A 20,783-nucleotide genomic window follows, 5' to 3' on the forward strand; every position below is an offset into this window, starting at 1 on the left:
GCAGAGGGTCCAGCGAGAGGAGGGAGCAAAGGATATCTGCCTTCCACCCAGCTCTCTGCCCACTGCCTTGGCACAGCCTTCCCTTGCAGCTCCTGGCTGGAGGGTGCCTGGCAGAGGAGCTGCCGTGCCCGGGAAAGCCCCAGTGCCCCGGGCTGAGGAAGGCAATGGCAGACAGGCAGGAAAGGCCCAGGCTCCCACAGCACGGCTGCCTCCTGCCAGCCCAGCTGGCCCTCGCTGCCCACAGCCCAGACCCCCTCTGCCCTGTCCTTCTTTGGGAGAGGCTGTGCTGGGGCCACGCTCCAGCCCTGAGCAGTCCCAGCTTTCAGGCAACATCACGGCTGACCCCAGGACCCCCATTGTCAGCTGGCCAGGAAAGTGGGATCCCGGTGTGCTACAGGGTGTGCTGGTGGGCCCCAGCCCTGCCCAGCCCCACAGGGCCCCTCACTCACCCAGCTTCAGGGGCTGCATGGTGGTCACCTCACAGGAGGATGGAAGCTGCAGACCTGGAGAGCGGCTCTCCTGGGAAGAGCTGTCTTCCATCCAGGCCTGCTTGGGGCAGGCGGGGGGTCTCTTCTCCATCCTGTGAATCAAAGAACACAGGGGAGCCTGCCTACGGAGGGCGTCCGAATGGTGGAGTCGAACACCCTCGAGAAAAATGCCGTGGCCAAATCGCCTCAGGCAAAGCGCCTGTAGCAGTACGTTCGGATACATGTCCGGAATAAAGACAAGTGCCAAAAAATACTCAAGCACACAAAATATCTTTTATTACAGTGAGAATAATAATAATAGTAATAAACTTAGCAAGAGGAATTAAAAACTAAAAAGAAGGATACAAAGTAACTATCTTATCGGGTGGCATTAAAACAAATACTACGAACAGCATTTAATACAGTATTAACTAGTGAAAAAGGGATACCAAAAAAGGATCTTAACACAATATTATGGATAACACGATATTGGTTAGTAAAAAGGGAAACTAAAGGAAAAAAAAATACTATAAACATAAAAGGGGAATTAAAGGAACACAAAAAGGATATTAAAAAGTTTGTTCTCTCAGTTGCTTCCTATCAAAAAACTGTGCTTACCCACACAGACAGGCCAGGGCTGTCAGGATCTGCAGCAGCTGGTCGGTACCCATGCTTAGCGGGCGTCCCCGCGGAGCAACACAGTCTCGGTGGTAGGATGAGTATTGCTCAACTCAGCAGCTCCGACACCCCATTTTTATCAGTTCCACATTACACTACGTAGGGCCAGTACGCAGTATAAGGTGATGCCTGAGTGGCAGCCAAACCCCGCCTGTTCATCACCTGATAGCAACAGTCTGTGCATGCCCTGCTGTAGGGCAAGGGGCCAGCGACCCCTGCCCACATAATCTTCCTCCCATCATCATCTTTCTCACCCCTATGTATGACCTCTACCATTGTGTTTCAAGGGTAGATGTATCTATCTTGCAATATGTAGCAAAACCAAGGAAAAACTCAGCTCTGATAATAGGGGATATCAAGCTGACTTGCTAAAAAGCACAATGGACCTTACAAGCCGACTTGTTGAAAAGCACAATGGACCTTACAATTAGCTTCTGCCATAAGTTACATTGTACCATACTCTAGCTAGTTTCACATCCTAATATGACTTCGTTCTCACGCCTCTATGCTCCATTGATCATCTAATTCAAAAATATCCCCCTTACAGCGCCTCAGGCAAAAGGCCTCAGCAAAAGGCCTCAGCCAAAAGGCCAAGGCAAAGTGCCTCAGCCCAAAGGCCTCAGCAAAGTGCCTCAGCCAAAAGGCCTCAGCAAAGTGCCTCAGCCAAAAGGCCAAGGCAAAGTGTCTCAGCCCAAAGGCCGAGGCAAAGTGCCTCAGGCAAAGCGCCTCGACCAAAAGGCCTCGGCCCAAGTGCCTCAGGCAAAAACACTTTGGCAAAGCACCGCAGCCAAACTCCGCGTTCCCACGGGGCCACCAAGGGTCGTGGACAAGACGTGGACTGCAGTCGGGGGCTTCTCGCCAGCACCGCACTCCTCTCCTGTCCGGTCGCCGTCCTGACGGACACTGACCCACCGTGGGCCACGGTCGTGCTGAGCACACCTGCTGCAGTGGGTGTCACAAAGGGCCCCTCTGTGACACGCTGCTGGCCGCTAGCAACAGGTCCCAGTGCTTGTTGACATGGCACCTGCCCCCAGCAATGGGTCCCAGGGAGCCACCACGCAGGTTGGAACAGGCAGGGTGTCCCTGGGGACACAGGTCAGTCTCAGCCCTGGGCGCCCAGTTGCCCTCAGAGTGTCTCCAGGCCCCACTTTGCTCTCATGTCTCCTCGGGACAACTCAAGAAGCTCCATGTTCAGACAGCCCTGCGTGCCCCCAGGACATCCCTTTCCTGTGCCCACACTGCAGAGCCTGGCCTCAGAGCCCTTCAGTCACAGTAAATGCACAACGTTTGCTCAAGCTTAACAGAAACCATGGCTTTTGTCACCTTTTTCTCTTTCTCCCACTGACCAGCAAGAGCTTTGCCCCACTCAACAGCTCTTCCAGCACTGGGTTGCTCAGGAGCCCTCCCAAGGCCTTCGCCGCACCCCAGGCCCCTGCGCGGCACCCCGAGCTGCCCCAGGGGTGGCTGAGTGGCCCTACCAGGCTGGTGGAGTCCTGGGGGGGCTTAGGGCTGAAGTGGGGAGGATGGCACCCAGGGGGATCCAGCTGGAAGGGCCGGGATCCTCAGCATGCTGGGAGCTGTCATCTGCTGGCACAGCCCAGCTGAGCGGCCGCATTGGTCCATCTGAGGGGCCAGGAGCTGTAGTCCTGCTGCTCTTGCCTCAGTTCTGTGTCTCTTCTACAGAATCAGACCAAAGAAACCCCCAGAAGCCCAAAGGGTCCTGGAACAGCCCCTCTCTGACAGCCCCAGAGGTGCCCTGGAGCTGCCTGCCAGCCCAGCTGGCCCTCGCTGCCCACAGCCCAGAGCCCCTCTGCCCTGTCCTTCTTTGGGAGAGGCTGTGCTGGGGCTGAGCTCCAGCCCTGAGCAGTCCCAGCTTTCAGGCAACATCATGGCTGACCCCCGGGACCCCTGTGGGTCAGGAAAAATACACAGTTCAGGGGGGGCAACCCCTACAATAAATAACACAAGTGGTCGTTGTTTTTCTGCTTTGCTCAATCCCGGAAGTCGCTGCTGCAGCGGGCCCGTGTCTAAAGCTGCTCTTTCCAAGTCTCATAGTCCTGGTGTTCACCTACAAAAAATTGATGAATTTAAAAAAAAAGAAAAGATGTGGCAATGCTGTTCATGAAGCCTTCAGCAGTCACCAAGAGTTCTGTTCTGCAGAGATTTCAGCTATTTCCTAAATTCCACACTCCTGGCTTCAGGCCATGACTTGCCAGAGCAGTCCCAGAGCTGACCACTGCCCAGAGATGCCCTGGGGCAGCTCCAGTGCCCAAGTGGGACAAGTGGCCCAGGGTGTGTGGAAGCCCTTTGGAGCAGGAGCTGGTGGGCAGGAAGGGCCCATCTGGGGAGGGGCAGGGAATCCCCCCCTGCAGCCCTGCTGCCCAGGCTGAGGAGGGTCCTCTCCAGCCCAGCAGCACATCGTGTGCCCCTGGGGGCTGGGCTGCCAGGGCTGTTCCCGGGCACTGACTGGTCAAGGTGAGGAGTGTCAGAGACTGAAATGGTTCATGACTGTCCTGGGTTAAAAAGGGTTTTCCCCTGGAGTTGGAAAGTGGTTAACCCCAGGAGGTGGTATTCTTGGTGTTGACCCAATCAGCACCCCTGCAAAATTAAACATATCACAACAGGACGGAAAAGAAGAGATTACGTAGCTGAAAGAAGAGCAGCAGCCATGGTCTGAGACCACGAGGAGAGAGAGGGGTCAGGGAGCCCCGCTGGGGGCCAAGACCCCCCAGCCCCCCGGCTGGGGCTGTAGAAACTCGGAACAGTGTTAAACTGGGCCGAGTACTGTGGCCAAGAGCCGAGGGAGTTTTTCTCCACTGTGAGTGGGCAGCAGGAGCGGCGACAGAGACAGCACCGAACAGAGAACTGTGGCTGAGAGCCAAGAAGACAGTCAGCAGGAGCGAGGTGGTACAGAGCCAAGCTGAGAGACACAGAGATGCCCGACGGAGAGACAGAGCACCAGGCTCAGCAGAGACTGTTTGGGGTGAGCCTGGCTTTATTTCTCCAAACCCTTTGAGACCCCTCTTGGGAGGAGGGGGTGGACTTCCACCTGAAGGGAGTCCTGAAATGCAGCAGCAACTAGAGAGAGAGAGAGAGAAGCTGAGAAGCTCAGAGATGTCCTGGAGCTGGAGCAGGACAGCCAGGAGGAATGTGGAGGGGGGAAGAGGCCTTCCTGCCCCCCTTCCCCATGCTGACAGTTTGAGACGGAGCAAAGGAGCTCTGCTAGAACACTTGGGGCAAAAACTGAACTGAAAGCCCTAAACGTTCTGACTCAGGAGGAACTTGAATCCCCTGAGGAAGGGACTGTCAGGGGTGCCCAGTACCCCGTGATATGACTGTGGAGAGGTGAGCCTTGTCCCTGCTTTCGCAGTCCACGGGAGAGAGACCTTCAGCTGGAGCTGAAGGGCCGAGGGGTGAGAGAAGACCCCTGTGTTGTAATGGAGAGAGAGAGAGAGATTTTCCAGTTCTGACAAATCCAACTGTGACTACTGCCTTGAAGAGGAGAGACACTGCTGCCCTGAAAGTGGAAAGGATCTTTTCATCTTCCCTTCAGAACTTTTATCGGAGGGAAAGGAGGGATTTGATCTAATGTAAATATATTGCTTTTCCATAGGAGAGATAGTTAAAATTGTGTATATAATGTATTATAGTATTTATTTGTGTAAGTAATATACTGTAATATAATTCCTTTCCCCCCGTGCTGAGCTGTGTTTTGTCTGAAAACCCTCTCACACTGTAACAAATTGGGGGGGGGGGGCTAGGACTTGGAAATTGGATTTTTGAGGGTCTCAAACTGCCACAATGATTTATGCATTCTGGGATTGCCAGGGCACTTTTGCAGGTTGGGAAGAGGCAGCTGGACCCATCCCCCCTGCCAGTGCTGCAGAAGGCATCAAGCCCTGAAAAGGCGAGAGGAGCCGTGTTTACCAGGCCCCTCACGGGAACTCTGCGCAGGCCCAGCAGACCTTGGAGGCTCGAGGCACGGCCCGGGACACCATCCATGGATATAATAACTCATAACTTCTTGGAGTGTGGGGGCTTCCCTCCCCCACCCCCAACAGATCAAGACCACCACTTCAACTGACAGACATGGAAGCTGCAACTCCCAAGTTCCATCGCTGGACCCCGTGGGTGGTGACTATAGACATCTTTCCACTCTCAGCTTTGCTTTCCCTTACTCTCCCTCACCCTTATCCTGCCTTTCCCTTATGCATTTTCCCTAAAGGTTACCTTTATGCCATATTGCTGTAGATGAGAGATAGAGATGATAACACCCAAAATGGCAACATACCTGTTTACCTTTGAAATAAAATTGTTCTAAAATAAACCCTACATATATATGTTTTCATACACCAATTATTCGGTCTCATTTCACTCTAATCCACCCCAAGGGATTTATTAATAAGAACCTGGTTACCTCCCCCTTTCTGGGGTGGGTGGTAACAGACCCCTTGTAGCAGGATGTTCTACCTGGAAAAGAATCTGATGGGAGAATGCAAGCACTGCAAGCTCTCTGTGGGGAGTTACTGCTGGTGCCAAAGGGTTGATTTAGTGTTGAATTGTGCCAAACCCAGCCTGGTTCCCCAACCTTCCAACACACATGCTGCTTTTGGAAGCAGAGTTTGACAGATCAGCTGCTCACTGGCCTGGGAATATGTGACTGGAGATCCATCACTGGATAAGCATAAAAGCCCAGGGCCAACTTTGACAGAGTAGATTCTTCCACAGACTTTGTTGAAGTGTGTGCAGCTTCTGCTGTGAAGCAGGGACAGCTCTTGATGGTCACTGTCGAGGGGATAAAAGAAAGAGAGAGATCTGCCTTGATTTATTTCTCTCAGACCCCGCCGGGCCCTCCCCGCTTCCTGCCGGGATCGGACACCTCCAGCGGCCCCGGCCCTGCCGGGCTCCATCAGCCTGAGCAATTGCTGCCAAGGAGGGGCCGGGGGCTTCCTCTTGGCCTTCGTCTCCCTGGCGCTGGGGCTCGGCTTCTACCTGCGCCAGAAGGTGAGGGGGGTCCCAGGGGGTCGTGTGTCCCCCCAGAGCGTCTGTGCCCCCCCGGGGACCCCCCACCCCGCTGTCACCCCCTTTTCTCTCCCCACAGAGCTCCTGAGTCGGCGGCGGCCGCAGTCCCTCCCCGGGGCCTCGGGCCCAGCCTGGACCCCTCCTTTCCCTGTGAGGATTTTGGGGGGTCGTGTGTCCCCCCCTCCCCTGCTGCCACTCCTGATCCCAGGAAAGCTTCCCAGTTCTCCCCAGTCCCGGTTATTGGGGGGCAGTGGGGGAGGGGGGGTGGATAACGAGGGGTGGAGCCGAGTTTGGGGGGGGCAGAACTGGCTTCGGGATGGATCGGGAAGAGGGACTCCCCTGTTTCCCCCCGTGTAACCCCACTCTGGGGGGGCTTTGGGAGGGCACCTGCCCCTCAGTAGGCACCCAGCTCATCCCAAAAGGTGCTGGGAACCCCTCAAAACCTTCTTAGAGCTCCCCGAGGACCCCCAAACACACTCAAAGCCCACCCAGGACCTCACCCAACCCCTTTTCTGGGGGGACTTCTCTGGGCACTGGTGGTGCTGGGAGCCCCCCCAGCTGCATTGGGCGAGGAGCTCTCGGGTGAGCGGGGGGTGGTAAGGGGGAGGTCGGTGGGAAAAGGGGGGGTTAGAGGGGATAAAGGGGTAGTGGGACCCCAAACTGAGTGGGAGGGGAGTAAGACCCCCCAAAAGTGGAGGGGGGGACCATTGAGAATGATGGGAAATAAGTGGGAGAGGTCAGGAGAGTGGGGAAAGAGGAGGGTGGGACCCCCAAACTGAGCATGAGAGGGCTGGGGAGTGTGCAGATGATGTGGAAGGGGTGAGAGAGGGGGGAAAAATGGGGATTGGGACCCCCAGAGTGATCCTAATTGGGACTGGGGATTGAGTGGACTATGAAAAAGTGGGAGGAACAGGGAGAAGGGTAAAAGAGCAGGGGTAGTGTGGTGGGATAAACTGTACCATGGGAGCCTTTGGGCACAGGAGGGCTGGGAAAGGGGGGTGGCCCCTCTGAGCTCCCAACTTTCTGTACGGTGCTGGGGGCTGCTGGATCCAATCTCAGCCTTGGATCATGCCAACAGTTTCAGTTTAGAGAAATTACAGAAGTGTGACTGAATCACTTTGGTCCCCTAGGTTTTATTGATGGCAAATCAGATCTATTGATAAAAAGGAATTTATTTAGGGATACAAATGATCAGACAAAAGATCTTCATCACAACTATTTACTGCACAAAATACACACTAAAACTACCAGGTGTACAGCATAAGATAGGACAGTGCTCTACACTAAAGCAATTGTTGAAGCAATTCTACTCAAGCTGGCACAAAAGCAATAATTCTTAATTAGAGAGGGATGGAACTCCCCCAGACCAACGCTGGTGGGGAGATCTCTGCTCTCAACCTCCAGGAGTGACCTTGGGGGGTCCCCAGCCAAGACAGGAATCGCCACACAGTCCCCAAGAAGGGTTCTGTTGGAAGAAGCTGCCCCTGGGAAAGGGGACTGGCCTCTTCTGGTCGAAAGGGATGGACTGACAGTCACTGGACTCCAGGGGTTGCCTCCCCATCAGGGGCTTCATTCGGGGTGGAAGCAGCAACAGAAGCTCTTCCAGCAGTTGGAGCACTAGGGTTTCTTTTATTGGTGGGTCCTTTGGTGTTTGGTCATGGTAGAGCTGTGGGTGAACCTCTTCCCACACTCCCCACACTTGTAGGGCCTCTCCCCGGTGTGGATGCGCCGGTGGGTGATGAGGGTGAAGTTCCTGTTGAAGCCCTTCCCGCAGTCGGTGCAGTGGAAGGGCCTCTCATCCGTGTGTGTCCGCTCATGCAGGAGGAGACCCGCACTGGTCTGAAACCTCTTCCCACATTCTCCACACTTGTAGGGTCGTTCCCCAGCGTGGATGCACCGATGGGTGAGGAGGTTGGAGATCTGGTTGAAGCCCTTCCCACAGTCAGTGCACCGGAAGGGCCTCTCATCCGTGTGTGTCCGCTCATGCAGGAGGAGATGTGAGCTGGTCTGAAACCTCTTCCCACATTCCAAGCACTTGTAGGGCCGTTCCCCAGTGTGAATGAGCTGGTGGGTGTGGAGGTGGGACCTCTGGCTGAAGCTCTTCCCACATTCCCAACAGGTGTAGGGCCGTTCCCCAGTGTGGATGCGCTCGTGGCGGATCAGGGTGGAGCTGTCCCTGAAGCTCTTCCCACATACCCTACATGTGTAGGGCCGTTCCCCAGTGTGGATGTGCAGGTGCTTGAGGAGGTCAGTGCTCTTCCTGAAGCTCTTCCTACATTCCAAGCACCTGAAGGGCTTCTCCCTGCTGGGAGGCTGCTCAGGGACCACCAGCTCAGAGCTCCCCCTCAAGCTCCGGTCCCCTTCCCGGCACAGGCTGGCTCTTTCCTCCTCAGAGCACCCTGGGCTGGCTTTGGAGCCCCTCCTGCGGGGGGATCTCCGGCCCTTTTCCTCCCCGCTGCCTTCCTGCGCCGGGGAGCCCTTCAAAACGGCCTCTCCCACCAGGGTCTCACGGGGGGATTTGTCCTCCGGGCTCTCCCTCCTCAGCTCGGGGCCTGGGGCAGGAAGCAAGAAGGACAGGCAGGGGATTTGCCTCCGGCCCACAGGGAAGGCCAAGGACATCCCCCCAACTCCGGCCCCGGCAGGACGGCGGCGCCAGCGGGGTTGTCCTGCAGCCGGGGCCATGCTGGGCTGACAGAGCCAGCACAACACCCGCCCAAAGGGACACTGACTTCCTCCTCACCTGCCTGGGGGGCCCAAGGCATCTTCCTCTTCCTCGCAGCCTCCTCCTCCATCCGCCCAAGCTTTGGGAAGGACAAATCCTGATGGGGGGAAAACAAGGGCTGAGCGCGTTGGCTTGGGGGTTCCTCCTGCCCAAGTCCATCTCTAGAACTCACCGGGCATCCAGTGACCATAAAAACCTCCAAAACACCAAGATTCGGTCCAGAAAAACCCAAATCACCAAGATTCACATAAAAATTACTTAGAAATAGCAAGAAGACCCTTAGTCCCTCAAATTGCAAAAAGTTGAAATTTAGCTAAAAATACTCCAAAATATTAAGATTAGCCCAAAAAAATTCTCCCAGAAGTTCCCTGTCATTCATCTCTCCCCTCTGGAATTCAGAAGGTCTCTCCTCTCTGGGATGCTGAGGTCCCACTTAGGGATTCTGGGAGTGTTGGGGGTCCCAAGGGTTCCTTCTCCTGTGACTCTCGCCTTACGGGTCCCACATTCCCAGACATTCCCCCTCTCCAGGTTCTCCACTCTGTTGTCTCAGGGATCCCAGATGTCCCCACTGTCCAGGTTTCCCCTTCTCTGCTCCCCAGTTTCAGGCTCCTGTGTCGCTTCTCTCGCCCCTTTCCCATCGTGGTTGCTCCACTCACCCGACAGCGGCAGGAAGGGCAGGGACAGGGGCAGAGCAGCAACAGGAACAGCAGGAAAAGAAGCACCTCTCCCCCCATCTTGTGGGTGCTCTGGAAAAGGGGGAACTCATCCCAAATATCCTGGGGGGAGCGCAGGGGATCGGGACATACTCAGGCTGCCAGCACAGATTTCCCTGCAAAGTCTGCAGTGAGTCAAGCTCTGGAGAGGAGATTGTGCCGCATGGATGGGATTGCAGAGGCTCCCTCGGGTCCCCAGCAGGAATCACCAACCAGCAATAGACACAAAAGGTCCCTCCAAAGATTTTGGGGGAGTGTCCTGTAGGGAGGGGACAGTGTCACCCCACCAGGGCAGGGCTGGCAAGTGGGAGGCTGCTCCAGGGCTCTGCAGGAGGCCTCGTGCTCTGCTCGGCCCCAGCACTGCCTGGTCCCAACACCCCCGGCTGCCCCCGGCCCTGGGCAGCTCTGCTGCCACAGGCTGTGCCCTCACCGTGGCCCTGCAATGGCCCTGCCTGTCCCTCACCCGTGGCCCTGCCCGTGACCCTGTCCCTTGGCTCTCTCTCTGCCAGCTCAGTGTGGGGCACACGGGCTGGGGGTCCCTCCCAAGCCCCCCGGGCAGCCGGCGTTGGCTGGGGGGATGTGAGGGCTGGGCTTGCTCAGCACAGCCCCGGCCTCGTGCCCAGCGCCTCTTTCCTGACCCACACAAGAGCTTCCCGGCCCCCCCAGGGCTCCCCTGCTGCTGCCTCTGCTCCTGGCCCTGCCTTTGCTGCTCCCTTGGCTGGGGCAGTGGCTGCAGGGGGGGATGGCAGCAGCTTCAGCTCCACGGCACTTCCTGGGGGGAGCTCAGCCCGGGGGGACGGGCAGGGACCTGATGGGGATGGACAGGGGCCCAGCAGGGACAGCCAGGGCCTGCAGGGGAAGGCACAGGGACAACCTGGAACCCCACACTGCCAGGGCTGTCTCTGCTCCTCCTTGCAGGCTCCGTGGCCAGGCACAGTTTGTGTTCCTGGGTGCCCACCATCTCAGCACTTGGAGACGCTCAAATCAGCGCCCGCAGCTCTGCAGCAAAGCCCCAGCTCACCTGGCACACAGGGGATGGACACAGCACCTGCTCGGGGATGGGCACGCACAGCTTCGTCTCTTCTTCCCCACCACAGGGCTCTCCTTCCTCAGCAGCACCTCTGCCTTGCACTTATTCTCAGCCTCACCTCAGGGACAGCTCTGGGCTCACCTCCGCGCCACTTCTCAGCCTCACCTCAGGGCCTGGGCTCAAGGACAGGAACCTGCAGGGAGGGGACATCAGGTGCAAGCTCAGGGCTGCCTGCTTGCACTGGCCTCTGGGCTTCTTTCTCCTTCTACAACCAGCCCACAACTCAGCCTGCTTTTCTAACATCACACATTTACAGACTAACCTTGGAGATAGATATGGACAGACATCTCTATCACCCTGGGGATGGAGCCTCAAGCATGTGCTGCCATAGGAATGGCAATCACAGAATCAGCCACGTTGGAAAAGACCTTTGAGATCATCAAGTCCAACCCTGGATCCAACCCCGCTGTGCTTCCCAGACCATGGCACTGAGGCCACATCCACTCTCACCTTCAACACCTCCAGGGACGCTGACTCCACCCCCTCCCTGCCCAGCCCATTCCAAGGCCTGATGACTCTCTCAGCAAAAAACTGCTTCCTATTATCCAACCTAAACCTCCCCTGGCACAGCTCAAGACCCAGCCCTCTTGTCCTACTGCTGCTTCCTGGCAGAACAGCCCCACCCCCACCTGGCTCCAACCTCCTGGCAGGGACTTGCAGACAGTCAGGAGGTCTCCCCTGAGCCTCCTCTTCTCCAGCCTCAACACCCCCAGCTCCCTCAGCCTCTCCTCACACCACTTGTGCTCCACTCCCTTCCCCAGCCTCGCTGCTCTTCTCTGCACCTGCTCCAGCCCCTCCAGGGCCTTCCTCAACTCAGGGGCCCAGAGCTGGACACAGCACTCCAGGGGTGGCCTCACCAGCGCTCACTCCAGCCCAACAATCCCTTCCCTGCTCCTGCTGACACACTCTTCCTCACACAGGCCACCAGCCATTGGCCCTCTTGGCCACCTGGCCACACTCTGCCTCCTCTTCAGCTTCCTGTCCATCCCCACTCCCAGCTCCCTTTCTGCCTGCCTGCTCTCCAGACACTCTGGCCCCAGCCCGGGGGGCTGACGGGGCTTCTTGTGGCCAAAGGGCAGGACCCGGCCCTTGGCCTGCTGGAACCTCATCCCCTTGCAATCAGCCCATGGATCCAGCTGGGCCAGGTCCCTCTGCAGAGCCCTCCTGCCTTCCAGCACATCAACACACCCCCAGCTTGGGGTCACCTGCACATTTGCTGATGAAATGCCTGGTTCTGCAGCAGCTGCAGATGCTCAAGGGGCAGCAGGACCAAGTCAGGGGTCTGGGGGGGCCTGGGGGCTTTGGGGTCTGCGAGGGTCCTGGAGGAGTTGGGGAGGGGCTTTGGGGATTGGGGGTACAAACCAGGACAGACCAATACAGACCAGTACAGACCAGTGCAGACCAGCACAGAGCAGTACCTCCTCACTGCCCCCCAGATCTCTCCTAGAGCTGGGCCACGTTGTCGTGGGACATCTAAGCCCCCCCCAGTGCCCTTCCAGTACAGCCCAGTGCCCCCAGTACAGCCCACTGTGCTCCTGTCCCAGGGTGCTGGGTGATCCCTCTTTGCAGGGCCTTGGAAGGGATTTGAGGGGGGTTGGTGGGGGAGATTTGGGGAGATCTGGGGTGGGGGGGTTGATGGGGATTTGGGGGATTTTGGGGTGCTTTGGGTGTATTTGGGGGAGTTAAAAGGGGTCTTGGGGGGGTCAAAGGGATCTGTGTGGGGAGGGAATTAAAGGGAAAATGGGGGCTAGGGCACGTTTTGGGAGGTTAATGATGTCTAGGGGGAAAGAGGAGGAACAGCACCATGAGCAGGTGAGTCCTGAGACCCCCCTAGTGTACCCAAGACCCTCTTTGTGACCCTCAAAACCCTCTGGGACTCCCAAAATCCCCCGAGAAACCCCCAAAACTGTTTCAAAGACACATCCCTCAAAGCCCTCCAGGACTTCTCAGTTCCCTCGGAGACTCCAAAACTCCCTCACGGACTCCCAAACCCCTTCAGGGACCTTCATCCTCCTCCCTAAGTCCCCTCACGACATCAACCCCCCTCCGGAGACACCCTAAAAACGCCTCAGGGACCCCTAAAAGCCCCTAAGGGACCACAAAACCACAGAACAGCAGAAGAGCTTTGTGTAAAGGAAGGGAGCAGAGAATCTGAGAAGGAGGAGACCAAGGAAAAACTGAAGCAAAGCAATAAAATCATCCTGGCCCTTGCAGTTTTTCCTTCATCTTTTTCTCCCTTTTCCTTTTTTTAGGGTTCTTTTTTTGGTCGGGTGGTTTTGAATTTTTTTTCCGAAGGAATTTCTCAGGACCCGAATCCAACATCCGGGTTCTTGGGAGGCCTCCCGGGCCCCGCGGCCCCCGACAGGGTTGCAATCCCGCGCTCTGCCTCTGGGGAACCCCCGAACCCCCGCGCTAAACCCTCCCGAGCCCTCCAGCCTTTCCACCCGCAGCCCCCGAGGGGATCCCGAGAGCCCGCTCTCACCCGCTCCCGCCCGGTCTCACAGACAAAAGAAGGCCCCAGCGCCATCGTGACTTCCCGGCAGCCAACGCGGCGCTCTGCACAGACCCCGCTGCAGCCAATCAGCGCGCGGCCACTGCCCCGTCCGCCCGCCTTCTGCCACGCCCACCGCCCTGCGCGGTGCACTCTGGGACTTGTAGTTCTCGCGGGGGTAAGCGGCCATTGGCATGGACTTTTTGGTTTTTCTTTTTTTTCCTCTTTTTTCTTTCTTTATTCTTTCTTCTTTCTATTCCCCCCTTTTTCTTTCCCTTTTTTCTATTTTTCTTCCTTTTTTTTTCATTTCTTTCCTCTTCTTTTTTTCCTCTTTTTCCTCCTTTTTCTCTTTTTTCTTCTTCTTTTTTTTTCTTTTTTTCCCTTTTTCTTTTTTTTTTTTTACATTGTTTTCTATTAGTTGTATTTGCAAGGAAGATTTAAAAAAAACCCAAAACAATCTCCAGGTACATATCTTTAGACAACAGATAATCTGGCATTGTTCCAGGTTCATGAGGATTCCCAAGATCACAAACACTGAGACACAAAGGGTGCTCACACAAAAAACAGCTTTCCCTGCTTTTTTCCACAGGTGAAGCAAGTGTGGAAGGGGTACTTGGCTCCAGGCAAGATGCTTTTACAGCTACTTTAGGCAGTCCAAAGTGGATCTGACTGGCAAATGGGATTATGCCCATACTTTCAAGGAGGATTTCCACAGTACACTGAGGGGAAACATTGAGGGCCATTTCTTCATCTCCTGAAGGGATGAGAAGAGGGGGGAGCAGGTGCTGTGGCCCCAGAGCTTCTCTCTGCTTTGAGGACAGTTCTGTGTTTTCCTCTGTCCATTGAATTCCCAACAAAGAATCAAAAAGCTACAAGAACTCCAGCCTGGAGTGCTCAGGACATGTGGAAGCAGGGGAATTTTTCTTCCCAGCTGGGATTGAGAGTCCAATTTCACACTCCTTTGGAGAGCATTGACTAAGACAGCCCATTTCTGCTCAGGGATCTTCCAGGGGGAACTCAATCCAGGCTCTGGGCAGGTCCCTGCAGGGGCAGCAGCTTCCTCTGCACATTTGAGGGGGTAAAGCTGCTCTAAACCTACACTCCAACTACTCCACAGCAATTTAGGACCTCTGAGGACAGTTCCCCACTGTTTCCACCCCAGCAGAGACCTGAACACATCCTGTGGGCACTGTGTGACCACCCCTGGCATTAACACCCTGCAGGAATGAAGACACTGACTGTAAAGACACTTGTCTACCTGGAAACCTCCACTTTCTTTGCTACTATACAGCAATAACATTTTCTATTCATATTGCAGCTACAGACTTAACAAATAGAATTGCATATATTGTGCTTTAGAAATTAAAATGCATTCCAAAGTCAGGCAATGCTAAACAATGAAAGTCTTGAAACCCTCCCCCCCTCTTTCTGGTTTCAGAACCAGCCCACTTCATCACTCTCTTCACAAAGGGAGAAACTCTCTCTTTCCACCTCTGAAACAAAAATTCCCTCCCCAAAAGTGATCAGAAAGAGTCTGCTTAGGCACTACTGCAAATGGAAGTTGTCTAATAACCATTCCTTCTAACTCAGGAAGAGGAGGAGGAGAAGAAAGTCACAACAAATGTTTGGATTCCTTCCTCTCTGACGTCTTCTCTTCCCTGTCTGACGCTCTGGGACATGTGCAGGGGGGTCAGCATCTCTTCAAAGATGGCTCCTTTCACATCAGAGCCCCTCAAATTGGCTTCCTGGAGGTCACAACCTGACAGGTCACAATTCAGAAGGGGAAAAGAAGTCTCAATGGAATGCACCCAGAACTCTGTTCAAAGCTTTACTTGAAGTCCATTTACCTGAACTCCATTGTAGTCTGAAGCTGGAGAGGTCAGCCAAAAGCCAGCAATCCCCCCAAATTACCAGCTGACTATAGGAGAGAAAGGAATAGGATGGAAAATGAATCCCAACTCACTTCCAAATCAGTTCCTGCCAACGTTGCTCCCCTGAGGTTTCAGTTCTTTAGTTTGGCGTTTCTCAGCGTTGCAACTCGGAGGTTCATTCCTGTCATCTGACTGCCCTCCATGGCCACTCCTTTCAGGCTGGCACCTGGAACACACACAGAAAGGGGTTCTGGGAGGAAAACCAGTCAGAAACATAGCAGCTGCACAGTGGTGCTGCCTCAGAGCTGTGTGAATTGGAGGAGGACAAGGGGATTTGGGGCTGAGATGGTCACAGACTCAGTGCCGCCCTTGTGGGCCCTTCTCAGGGTTGGACAAACCACAGCTGGACCTTTTCTGGGCCATAGAAATGCACAAACACAGGCTTCATCTTAACAGGTCAGCCCTCTCCAGGCTGGCACAGCACAGGCTGGCACGGGCCAGGTTGCAGCGGCTCAGATTGGCCACCTTGAAGTTGATGTAGCAAAGATCCAGGTGGGAAAGATCTGCTCCACTGTAACTGAGATCATGGAAATCCCAAGGAATAAATCCCCCAAAAATGTTACAGAGGGGAAGGGGTAGGTCTGGACACAAAGTTAATATAATTGTGTGCATTAATATTTACAATGTATAAATATTTAAGTAGAAATATATGGATATAAATGTATTAAAATATATCCTGTCTATAAATATAGACAGATACAAGATAGATACAGACACACACAGGTCCTGGGAGGAGCTGAAGACACCCCACCAGGGAAGGGGGCTTATAAAAAGGAGGGAGAGGGACTTTTGATATGGGCCTGGAGGGACAGGACAAGGGGCAATGGTTTTTAGACTGAAAGAGGGCAGGGTTAGATGGGAGACTGGGAAGAAATCCTTCCCTGGGAGGGTGGGGGCAGGCAGGGATGGAATTCCCAGAGAAGCTGTGGCTGCCCCTGGATCCCTGCAAGTGTCCAAGGACAGCTTGGATCAACCTGCTCTAGTGGAAGGTGTCCCTGCCCATGGCAGGGGGTGGAATGAGAAGACCTTTAAGGTCCCTTCCAACCCAAACCAGTCCATGATTCTATACAGACAAATACACACAAGACCATTTATTTTACTGCTTCAGACTAATGAAATCTAAATGCAAAGCTCTCAAAAATTGTCCTTGGTTCATTTTATATTTAAACAAATGTAAGGGGGGTACTTTTGAATTAGATGATCAATGGAGCATAGAGGCGTGAGAAAGGAATCATATTAGGATGTGAAACTAGCCAGAGTATGGTACAATGTAACTTCATGGCACAAGCTAATTGTAAGGTCCATTGTGCTTTTTAGCAAGTCAGCCTGATATCCCCTATTATCAGAGCTGAGTTCTTCCTTGGTTTTGCTACATATTGCAAGATAGATACATATACCCTTGAAACACAATGGTAGAGGTCATACATAGGGGTGAGAAAGATGATGATGGGAGGAAGATTCTGTGGGCAGGGGTCGCTGGCCCCTTGCCCTACAGCAGGGCATGCAGACTGTTGCCATTAGGTAATGATTTAGGTGGTGTTTGGCTGCCACTCAGGCATCACCTTATCCTGGGTACTGGCCCTACGTGGTGTAATGTAGAGCTGATAAAATGGGGTGTCAGGACTGCTGGGGTGAGCGATCCTCATCCTGCCATGGAGACTGTGTTGTTCCATGGGGACGCCCGCTAAGCACGGGCACCGACCAGCTGCTGCAGATCCTGGCAGCCCTGGCCTGTCTGTGTGGGTAAGCACAGTTTATTGACAGGAAGCAACTGAGAGAACAAACTTTTTAATGTCCTTTTAGTGTTCCTTTAATTCCCCTTTTATGTTTATGGTATTTTTCCTTTAGTTTCCCTTTTTACTAACCAATACCGTGTTATCCATAATATTGTGTTAAGATCCTTTTTTGGTATCCCTTTCACTAGTTAATACTGTATTAAATGCTGTTCGTAGTATTTGTTTTAATGCCACCCGATAAGGTAGTTATTTTGTATCCTTTTTAGTTTTTAATTCCTCTTGCTAAGTTTATTACTATTATTATTATTCTCACTGTAATAAAAGATATTTTGTGCGTTTGAATATTTCTGGCACTTGTCTTTATTCCGGACATGTATCCAAACGAACTGTTACACACACACAGCTTCTACTGAGAAGCTTCTGTCCTGTCAGGACAGTCAAACTGAACAAACGTGTTTTCTTGCTGCTGAACTTTACAAATGAAAAAAAACAAGTTACTGTTCTATGCCCAAGGTTCTGGATCCTGCCCCATGTATAACTTTAGCAGCTCTCCAGATGGAAGGGGATACCACAGCATTGGTGTTACTAGGAGTGACTTTGTGCATCCCCAGACATGGAGCTGTAGCTCACTAGACAGTGAGCAGCTTACCTGTTTTTCCCCATGCCCAGTTTCCTAAAACTGAGGAAAGAAAAGCAAGTATTTGTTTAGGCAGCACCACAAACCAGAGGCTGGATGGATAAAAAAGTAATTTAATAAGCCTCGCTCTCAGGAAATGCTTAATAGACAGAAACACTCCTTTAGAGGAGCAGCTAATTCACAGAAGCATCAAAGAACTTCAATCAGACATTCACTCCACAGGGACAAGGCAAGGTTTTCCTTCTCTTCATCTGAGGTGAGGTTAAGCTCTTTAACATGAACAGTGCTGCTCCTCCAAATCTGCTTCAGTGCTTCCAAGTATGACAAAGGAAAGCGCAGCCCGTGAGTCTGCTGGGGAAGAAGAAACAGAAAACAAATCCTTCAGCTGAGAGCAGTGTCCTTATTGCACAGCAGTGTGTGAGGCTGTGGGGAGGGAGCAGCAGCAATGTGCTCCCTTCCCACATGGCACTGGGGTCACTGAGAGCATTCTCCAGAAGACTCGGTTTTACCCAGGCCTGTTTTATCTTCGTAGGGAAAATGCTGAACTCTATTCCGTGTTCCAGCACGCTTTTTGAGGTGGGGATGTTTACAGCATTTGGCTTTCTCCTGTGGTTTACACATGGAAGAATTAAATAGCCTTAAACTTACACTCTTGCCTAGCCCTACCCATTATTTTTGGAAGCTCACAGAAGTTTATTTCTAGCTGCCACACGCAGTCCTTGGATATAGTTTGACACAAGCACAGAGGAGCTCCATTCCCAGGCCTGGAGTCTTCAAGGGCAAGAAGGAATATTCTGGGATCTGCACATGTTGTTCAGGTGCCAGTGTACAGCCTCAGCTCTGGAGGACCAGTGAGATTTACTTCCAAAGAAAAATAAGTGCCAGGCAAAAAGCCTGGCTGTAATTACCGAGACAAGGACAGACTGTGCCCTGTTTTGCCATTCGAGTATTTCGGATCACAGAGCTAAGACACAGCATCTCACTGCCAAAAAAGCAGAAATAAAGGTTCCAAAGCTCAAAGCCATGCTTAGGAAGGATTTATGACCCAGCAAAAGCACACTGTACCTGCGAGCAGGAACAGAGACAACCTGAAAAGTACATTTCAGAACAAGGTAGGTCTTTACTCACAGTGCTGACCCACCCTACCCTAAAATGAACACCCCTGCAGTGTGTTCCATTGGATACAGAATCTAACACGGGTTTAGCATGGCAGTGATCCCTAGGGAATATCTGCTGGCCTATCCAGTAGCCTCAGTAGAGGATGTGCTAAGGACACACCAGTAAGAGCTGGTTTTAGTTGCTCCAGTAGCTTTGCTCACTGGGCCATAAGGCATGCACCAGAAATCCTGTTAACATCTCGAGTGTTTAATTAAGCATGAGATCACATTGCTCAGTTCCACTGTTGAACTGCCTCTGTGGTGCAGCCTCAGCTCCTCTGGGCACTGCAGGGCTGGGCAGAAAGGCTCTGGGTGCTGAGGATCACGGCAGAACCCAGGCCCTGCTGCCATTCTGGGCAAGCTCATCTCATGCAGCAAAACTCACCATGGAAAGATAAGTTTTGGGGTGTCTGCAGGAACAAACCTGGGCCGTGCCATCCTCACTGGCAGTGTCATCTGTCCCCATCATGGGAGTGTCTCTCCTGTTCCTTAAGGAATGATACACATAAACCATCTCCCTGCGGATTTCATCCTAAAAGACAGCAGGGAGGAAACAGTTCCATGTGATCCACAGCCTCAGACTCATCTCACTGCACTTGCCAATGCTCCTTAATTCTGGAGTCACTCTTACAAGAAAGCATGAAAGTCACCCTCCCAAATGAATTTTCCAACAGCCACCTCCGACAGCAATAAGGGACTCTCCAAAACACCTCTGAAAATTTATTTACAATCATCTTCTGCCTTAAAACTGCCCCTGCTAGAGTCCCAGGAGTGATGCTGTACAGAAAACAGGCCACTTAAGGGAAAGTATTAATGAACAGGTGTGCATCAACACATTTCCAGTCTGATACTGATCTGTTTCTTAAAAATCACATGCCCATCCTCAGTCCTTGGTCAGAGCTGTGCAAAGCAATTCAGAACTCTCTGGGCAGGTTACACATGGAATTTGTGGACACAGGTCTTCCATGTGTCCTGTCATCCTGGGTTGATCTGTGTGACATCAGAAGGCAAGGTGGTCCAAAAATTAGGGGGAAAAAGTCTCCAAAACCTACACAGTCTCAATATGGACACAAGCAAGATGGAGGAAAAAATCAGAAACTTATGGTGTGTTTTTCTTGGGAAACATTCAATTCCTCCAAACAAACCCCAAACTGTACAAGATAATCTTTGCTGTGTGTCCCACCCCCCTTTTTTTTTTTTAAAGTGAGATAAAAAGCACTTCTACAATTTCATACTAAAAAACCTTCATGGATGAGAAGCAGTATAAACACAGCATAATGCAAGATGCATGGATCAATGTTGTGGAACAACTTAGTAGTGCCCCTGGCACCTGCTTGGATACAGAGATAACCCAGAAGTGAAGACTAAATGCAGCCACAGCAGCAGCTGCAACCAGCAGAATTCCCTCTCTTGAGAAAACCTATTTTTATAAATTATTCCTGTTCTTAAATACAAAGAATAGAAAAAACCCCCTATTATCAAGACCTGTAGAGGCCATTTAGCTGCTGTAATGATCTACCCCATCAAACCTGAGACAAAAGCCATGTACCTCCCATACAGAATCATAGGCTGAATTTAGTTTTGAAGCCCCTCCTCCAGAAGGTTGGAATGTGCCATATCACTCAACAAACAACCCCACAGTATCCTAACAAACCCTAATGGGATGCAGGATCCAGCTCAGTGTAACTGCATGACCCTTATAGACCTTTTGCACAGGAGAGCAACAACTCACATGCCTCACATGCACTCCCCAGCCCACCCCAAATGTACAGGGGTGGCTTCACTGTACCCACAGCATTCTCTTGATCTGGTTCCACGGAGATGAGAGTGTGATCTCTGAACTGCAGTCTGATTTTGCTGTCTATTTTTGGCACTTTCCCACCTAAGAAAAATAAATCCTCCTTCGAAAGGAAGAAAACCAGACAAACGGTTAAACTGAGCCCCCCTCTGCTCTCCCCACTCTCTCAAGGCTGGACTGTTTGTTAAGCTCTGTTTCAACACCCACATGTCCTCAAACTTGTTGTGGAGGGGGCAAGGAGAAAGAGATTTTTTAATTCTCTCCCCTTTCCTGTCTGCAAATAACTATAATAAATAGCAAGCTAGAGCCCAGGGAAAACTGCTACCAGTTAAATGCTCTCG

At 52.8% G+C, this 20,783-nt stretch overlaps 2 protein-coding genes across 4 annotated transcripts; both read right to left on the reverse strand.

Moving 5' to 3' along the window:
• Positions 1 to 441: 441 nt before the first annotated feature.
• LOC127464455 (zinc finger protein 239-like) lies at positions 442 to 13,225 on the reverse strand. The gene is made up of 4 exons (XM_051774793.1): positions 13,175 to 13,225; positions 8,908 to 8,986; positions 7,897 to 8,719; positions 442 to 580 (listed from the first exon to the last, which is right to left on the reverse strand). Exons 1-4 carry the CDS (start codon positions 13,217 to 13,219, stop codon positions 442 to 444), a joined length of 1,086 nt encoding a protein of 361 aa, XP_051630753.1. The 5' UTR covers positions 13,220 to 13,225.
• A 4,389-nt stretch (positions 13,226 to 17,614) lies between these two features.
• On the reverse strand, positions 17,615 to 20,516 carry LOC127464456 (ribosomal oxygenase 2-like). Of its 3 annotated transcripts, none has more exons than XR_007901367.1 (3): positions 20,438 to 20,516; positions 19,069 to 19,176; positions 17,615 to 17,838 (listed from the first exon to the last, which is right to left on the reverse strand). XR_007901367.1 is itself a non-coding variant. In XM_051774795.1 (3 exons), the coding sequence occupies exons 1-3, from the start codon at positions 20,440 to 20,442 to the stop codon at positions 17,677 to 17,679; spliced, it is 276 nt and encodes a 91-aa protein (XP_051630755.1). In that variant the 5' UTR covers positions 20,443 to 20,479; the 3' UTR covers positions 17,615 to 17,676. The 3 variants fall into 3 exon arrangements, 2 of the variants coding, with proteins under 2 accessions (XP_051630755.1, XP_051630754.1); XM_051774795.1 differs by having other exon boundaries at positions 17,615 to 17,835; positions 20,434 to 20,479; XM_051774794.1 differs by having other exon boundaries at positions 20,434 to 20,479.
• Between the last annotated feature and the right edge of the window lie 267 nt (positions 20,517 to 20,783).

Source organism: Manacus candei, unplaced genomic scaffold (genome assembly GCF_025592945.1).
Source record: "Manacus candei isolate 608988 ecotype Guabito, Panama unplaced genomic scaffold, ASM2559294v1 h1tg000225l, whole genome shotgun sequence".
In the NCBI taxonomy this organism is placed as follows: domain Eukaryota; kingdom Metazoa; phylum Chordata; class Aves; order Passeriformes; family Pipridae; genus Manacus; species Manacus candei.

Excerpts from the sequence above, each read along its gene's own strand:
- LOC127464455 (XM_051774793.1), bottom strand. The coding sequence starts at position 13,219 with ATGGCGCTGGGGCCTTCTTTTGTCTGTGAGACCGGGCGGGAGCGG. Across the intron at positions 8,720-8,907 it reads GCCTTGGGCCCCCCAGGCAG|GCCCCGAGCTGAGGAGGGAG; the intron begins GTGAGGAGGAAG and ends TTCCTGCCCCAG. Across the intron at positions 581-7,896 it reads TTCACCCTCATCACCCACCG|GATGGAGAAGAGACCCCCCG; the intron begins GCGCATCCACAC and ends TTTGATTCACAG.
- LOC127464456 (XM_051774794.1), bottom strand. Across the intron at positions 17,839-19,068 it reads GTGAGGATGGCACGGCCCAG|CAGACTCACGGGCTGCGCTT; the intron begins GTTTGTTCCTGC and ends CTTCTTCCCCAG.